This window comes from Garra rufa, chromosome 24 (genome assembly GCF_049309525.1).
Source record: "Garra rufa chromosome 24, GarRuf1.0, whole genome shotgun sequence".
Lineage (NCBI taxonomy): Eukaryota > Metazoa > Chordata > Actinopteri > Cypriniformes > Cyprinidae > Garra > Garra rufa.
In genome coordinates, this window is record NC_133384.1 from 28405555 (window position 1) to 28411929 (window position 6375).

General features: G+C 37.4%; 1 protein-coding gene across 1 annotated transcript; it reads left to right on the forward strand.

Moving 5' to 3' along the window:
- The first annotated feature begins 2251 nt into the window (after positions 1 to 2251).
- prmt6 (protein arginine methyltransferase 6) lies at positions 2252 to 3686 on the forward strand. The gene has a single exon (XM_073831079.1). The coding sequence runs from the start codon at positions 2262 to 2264 to the stop codon at positions 3327 to 3329; it is 1068 nt and encodes a 355-aa protein (XP_073687180.1). The 5' UTR covers positions 2252 to 2261; the 3' UTR covers positions 3330 to 3686.
- The last annotated feature ends 2689 nt before the right edge of the window (positions 3687 to 6375 follow it).

Below are 6375 nucleotides of genomic sequence, written 5' to 3' on the forward strand. Positions count from 1 at the left end.
TTTCCAAGTGAAACAGATAGTCAATGAGGACAGGAATTGATTTGAAGGTGAAATTGAGCTTTAAGTACCAAAATGGAGCTAGACTAAAATGCTAGTTTGCTAAACAATACCTAAATAGCTATTTAACTATCGGTTAAGATTGTCAAATAGTCAATCTGACCTAATAAACATGAATTGTTCAAAATAAGCCCATTACTGTGCATTTGAAAAGTAAATAGGGTGAACTTTTTTTCATGAATGCATTTTACTTCACGCATTTTTTCCAGTACTGTAATTCCCTTTCACATGTTTACACCCCCTTTCAGAATCTGCAAAATCATTCAAAATGCATGTTGTTGTTTATTTAGTACTGACCTGAATAAGATATTTAACATAAAAAGTTTACATAAAGTCCACAAGAGAAAATAATAGTTGAATTTATAAAAACGATCCTGTTCAAAAGTTTACATCCCCTTTATTCTTAATACTGTGTTGTTACCTGAATGATCCACAGCTGTGTTTTTTTGTTTAGTGATAGTTGTTAAAGAGTCTCTTTGTCCTAAACTGCCTGGTTTTCTTCAGAAAAATTCTTTAGATCTCACAAATTCTTTGAGATCCATCTTTTCACACTGAGGACAACTGAGGGACTCATATGCAACTATTACAGAAGGTTCAAACGCTTACTGATGCTCCAGAAGGAAAACCGTGCATTTAGAGCCAGGGGTGAAAACTTTTGAACAGAATGGAGGTGTGTGCATTTTTCTTATTTTGCCTAAATGTCAGGGTTTTTTTTTTTAATTTAGTTCTGCCCTTCAGAGGCTACAGAAGATAGTTACATGTTTCCCAGAAGACAAAATAAGTTAAATTTACCCTGATCTTCAAATTCAAAATGCCCCATGCCTCTTAATGCATGCTTTTCCCCTTCTGGAACATCAGGGAGCATTTGAACCTTCTGTAATAGTTGCATACGAGTCCCTCAGTTGTGAAAAGATGGATCTCAAAATCATACAGTCATTGCCGGAAAGGGTTCAAATACACAAAAACTGCTGGAAAAACAAAGAATTTGTGGGAATTTTTCAGTTTAACTGTTCAGGACAAACAGAAAGAACACAGTATTAAGAATCAAGTGTATGTAAACTTTTGAACTATAGGTAAATTTTATAAATTCAGCTATTATTTTCTCTTGCTGACTATATGTAAGCATATTTTTTGTGAAATTCATATTTAGGTCAGTACTAAATAAACAATAACATGCATTTTATATGATCCCTCTTATTTAGGTAAAATAATCAACATTTTGCAGATTCCGAAAGGGGGATGTAAGCGTTTGACCTCAACTGTGCTTAATTATCCCTGTATGATATTTTAATTTTCCATTAATAGAAATATATGTCAAACAAAGAAACCAATGTCCATCCTTTTCCTCTGTCTTCTTTCTAGCTACTCTGTGAGTTCAACTTGAGGACAATGTTGAAAAAAGCCCAGATCTTATAATCCAACCGTGAACATTTATCACCGCAGATAAAGCAGAAGAAATCATAAAACACACTGTATTCAAGAGGAATAGCCTGCTGTCAGTGTGTAGCCTTTAGCGTGTGCGGGGCGAGTGACGGCCGAGGTTGAGGCAGTGCTATTTTATTAAGGTTAAAAGCAGATCATGCTATCCGTCATGGTGGAAAATGTGGTTTGGCTCAGACGGAGCCCTGGTGTTATGTTAGTACAGCTACAGCTGGGCACAGTCAGTTTAAACAGCTGTCCTGGAACTACTGCCAAACAGGCAGACAGCATTGCTAGACACTAGCTGTAAAAAAAAAAAAAAAAAAAAAAAAAAAGAGAGCGAGAGAGAGAGAATTTATCATGTTTAATCCACTTATTTGAGTGGGCCAGAATGCAGCATTAACTTAAATAACCGGATGTGGATGTATTGCAACAAACAAGTGTTAGTGGTACATTTGTTTTGCATTTAAGTCTAGAACTGGATTGATTATTATTGTATGTGTTGCCTTATGAATTATCTTTGCGGTGTGATTTCAGCATGTTATTAAGAGGAGGTTGTCACATTTAGCTAAATTCTTGAAGGCAAAAACATCTACAAAAATCTACATATAAACATAAAATACGTTCTACTAAGCATTTCTTTCCGCTCAAGGGAAGTGTAGTTCATTTCAAAACGAACTGTAGTTCTTTCCGATTCACACGGACGTGTTTAAAAACTACATCTCCCTTCAGCCTTCCAGCCTGCGTTTCGGATCCGGAAGCTACTGTAGGAAAATTAAAGACGCATGGCAAACTTGTGGAAAATGTCACAGCTCTGTACCAAGAAAAGAAAACTAGACAGGAGTACAGAGGATTACATGTACTTTGACAGCTACTCCGATGTCACCATTCACGAAGAGATGATAGCAGACACTGTACGCACTAACACGTACAGAATGGGCATTTTTAAAAACAGTAAGTCAATAGAGGGGAAAGTGGTGCTTGATGTGGGAGCCGGTACCGGCGTCTTGAGCTTATTCTGTGCGCAAGCGGGTGCCAGGAAGGTTTATGCAGTCGAAGCGAGCTCGATTGCCGACCAGGCTGTGAAAATCGTTAAACTGAATCAGATGGAGGATAAAATCGAAGTGATTAAAGCTACACTAGAGACGATCGAACTGGCCGAACAGGTGGATGTGATTGTCAGCGAGTGGATGGGCTACGCGCTCCTCCACGAATCCATGCTGAACTCGGTGATCTTCGCCCGGGATAAGTGGCTCAAACCCGGTGGCCTCATATTACCGTCGCGGGCGGATCTTTACATCGCTCCCATAAACGATCTAGTGGTGGAGGGCAGATTGAATTTCTGGAGCACCGTTAAAGGACAGTACGGCGTGGACATGTCCTGCATGACCGACTTTGCCAGGAAGTGCATCATGAACAAAGACATCACCGTGAATCCGGTGACGGTGGAGGATGTGCTTTCCCATCCGTGCAAGTTTGCCGAGCTGGATTTGAACACGGTCACACTTGAGCAGCTCCGTGATGTGAGGGGCGTGTTCAGCTGCCAGTGCTTCGGCTCGTCCTCCATCCACGCCTTTTGCGTGTGGTTCACGGTGACTTTCCCCGCTGAGGAGAAGGCCCTGGTGCTCTCCACGTCTCCTTTCAAACCAGAGACGCACTGGAAACAGGCTGTGCTGTATCTGGATGATGCTGTGGATGTGATACAGGACACTAAAGTTGAGGGGGAGATCAGTTTGTATCCCTCCGAGGAGAATTCTAGACATATATGCATCCGTGTGGACTATGTGATAGGTGAACAGAAAAAGCACTCCAAAACCTTTTCTATTCCTGATCAGTATTTAGAAGTTAAATAGAGATGTGGCTGTTATTTATATTTAGTTTGTTCCCTAGTCAAATAAAAGGAATGCTTATGAAATTTTAGATTAATTTGGAAACACTCTCATTGTCATGAAATAAAGAGTCACTTGATGTACAGAAATTAATAGGATCTTCTGTTGTGGTCATGACTAAATTATGATAATACATTTCATAAGTGTTCCTTTTGAATTGGTTTTTGGTTTTCCCCACTAAGAATACTATGAACACTATGAATTGTTGCTTAGAATTCGATATGTTAAGTGTCTGGAGAGAAAGGAAACAAGTATGATTTTAAACTCCTGTCTCTGGACAGCACATGCACAGAGTTATAAAAAATAAACAGTGCTTGCCTATGCTCTGTTATTTTTCTTCTTGTGTGAAAATTAAGGGTTTATCAGTTACCAAAGAGGAAATCAATCCACTTTTGGTTGCACAGAGTGCATGGGACGTCAGGAACAACTGGCTATAATCTAATCACTGACAATTTCAAGGTAAAATTTAGGAAAATATCAGCGATGTGAGGTTAGATTAGATCATTGGGTTTGGATTGCCTGGTGACCCAACATAGTGTCAGTATTGGTTATTCGTGCAGAAGTGTTTCTCAAGTTAGACATAGTAGTATTACAATTTGTTTTCCTATTTAAGAGTTTCACATTTACTTAAATGTGTCTTTGCAATTCTTTGTAAAATTTGCTAGCAATTTCTGAGTGATTTTTTTTTTTTTTTTTTTAAGTGTAGGCAAATGACAGTTGAGGTCAAAAGTTTACAACCTTTCAAAATCTGCAAGATGTTAATTATTATACCAAATGCATGTTAGTGTTTATTTAGTACTGACCTGAATAAGATATTTCACATAAAATATGCTGTATATTCCACAAGAGAAAATAATAGTTTAAATTTAAAAAATTAACCCGGTTCAAAAGTTTACATCCCCTTGATTCTTAATACTGTGATTTTACCTGAATAATCCACAGTTGTGTTTTTTGTTTAGTGATAGTTGTTCTTCAAGTATCTTGTTTGTCCTCAATAGTTAAACTGCCTGCTGTTCTTGAGGGACTGTGTTCTATGAGGGACTCATATGCAACTAAGGTTCAAACACTCACTGATTTTCCAGAAGGGAAAAAACATGCATTAAGAGCTGGGGGTGAAAACATTTGGAATTTGAAGATCAGGGTAAATTTAACTTATTTTGTCTTCTGGAAAACATCTAACTATCTTCTGTAGCCTTTGAAGGGCAGTAAATGAAAAAATATACTTAAGCAAAATAAGAATATCTCCATTCTGTTCAAAAGTTTTCACCCCGGGCTCTTAATGCATAGTTTTTCCTTCTCAAGCATCAGAGAGCATTTGAACCTTCTTTAATAATTGCATGAGTCCCTCAGTTGTCCTCAGTGTGAAAAGATGGATCTCAAAGTCATTGTTTGAAAGGGTTCAAATACACAAAAATGCTGGAAAACCAAAGAATTTGTACGACCTGAAGGATATTTCTGAAGAACAGCAGGCAGTTTACCTGTAAAGGACAAACAAGGAACTCGTGAACAATTATCGCTAAACAAAAAGCAAAACACAGCTGTGGATCATTAAGGTATAACACAGTATTAGCAATAATAGGGATGTAAACTTTTGAACGGGGTCATTTTTTTAAATGCAACTATTTTCTTTTGTGGACGATATGTAAACATCTTCTATGTGAAATATCTTACTCAGGTCAGTGCTAAATAAACAATAGCATGCATTTTGCACGATCCCTCTTGTTTTGGTGAAATAATTAACAGCAGATTCTGAAAGGGGGATGTAAACTTTTGACCTCAACAGTAAATAAAGGCTATAAACAGCAGTGATTTATTAGCCTTTGAGCCAGATATTAGTTGACCAATCTAACGTTTAATTGAATGCACATCTGACATTAAAAAAAAAACAAATTATGTGGGTGCCATCTTATCCTATTCTTTTGAAAGCTGAGAAGCCCATGTACAGCATTTTGCATCCTTAACAATTCATATAATTACTTGCATTTAGCAGTTGTGTTCTCTTATACAACCTTTTGGAATATACATGTGACCCATTTTTGGGTTGCAACCCACTAAATGCTCTTACTCAGATTAAAGCATTGTTTTCTGTTTTAGTGAGAGGATTGAGAAGAGTATGATCCAGTATGGAGAATCTATATGAGGACGTTGTTGGAAGGCAATTTGCAGGTTGAGAAACAAGTCTAAGGTGTATTCATGCCACACTCATTTAGTTTTAGTTTGTAGCCTATTAAAGTACCTAATGAAGACATCTGAGGAACCAAATGGTGCATGACTTTATCTCATCCTTGTCTCTGCAGTGGCTTTGGCACCAAGAATACTATTCACATAGAAACAAAATAGTGTAGTGTGTGTGTGCAGGATATGCAAAGTCATGATTGGAATTGAATATGGCCTGATCAGATGGACATTTGTGGGCTTGGAATCCATTCAAAGCTAATTTCTCATTTGTTGTGTGTGTAAGCTTAAACTCAATTATGTATTGACCCAATCGTCATTAGCCATTTTATTAGCTGTGATTTGGATTTATCATCGAATTTTAGTTCAGATAAGTTACTAATCCTTAAAATCAGTGATTTGTCCCAAAGTGCGTTCGTTTTCTTTGTATTTATGCGAGAGCATGTTATGTCATGATTAATTGGAATGGTGTGTTATAAACACGCTCTCAGAGCCACGCTTGATTTGATGTGTTCCATTTAACATCCATATATCAACATATCTCCCCATATTTAAGAATTAAATGCATCTAATTGAATCTCGCTATTAATAGTTGTGTAGACAGTAAGGAGCAAATTAAATCAGAGCTGTGTCTCTGTCTCCTAGACAGCCTCAATGAGTTTTATCCACAAAGGCATATCATTTTATCCAATACATCCCCCTGGTATGCTAATGATGATACTGTAAATAAACCAGGAGAAATCATTTGCCGCCTGCCAGTTACAGTAACCAATATTTTTGATTCGCGAGAAGACAAATTGGAAGCGTGTTATTGACAAATCCTAATTTAGAAGAC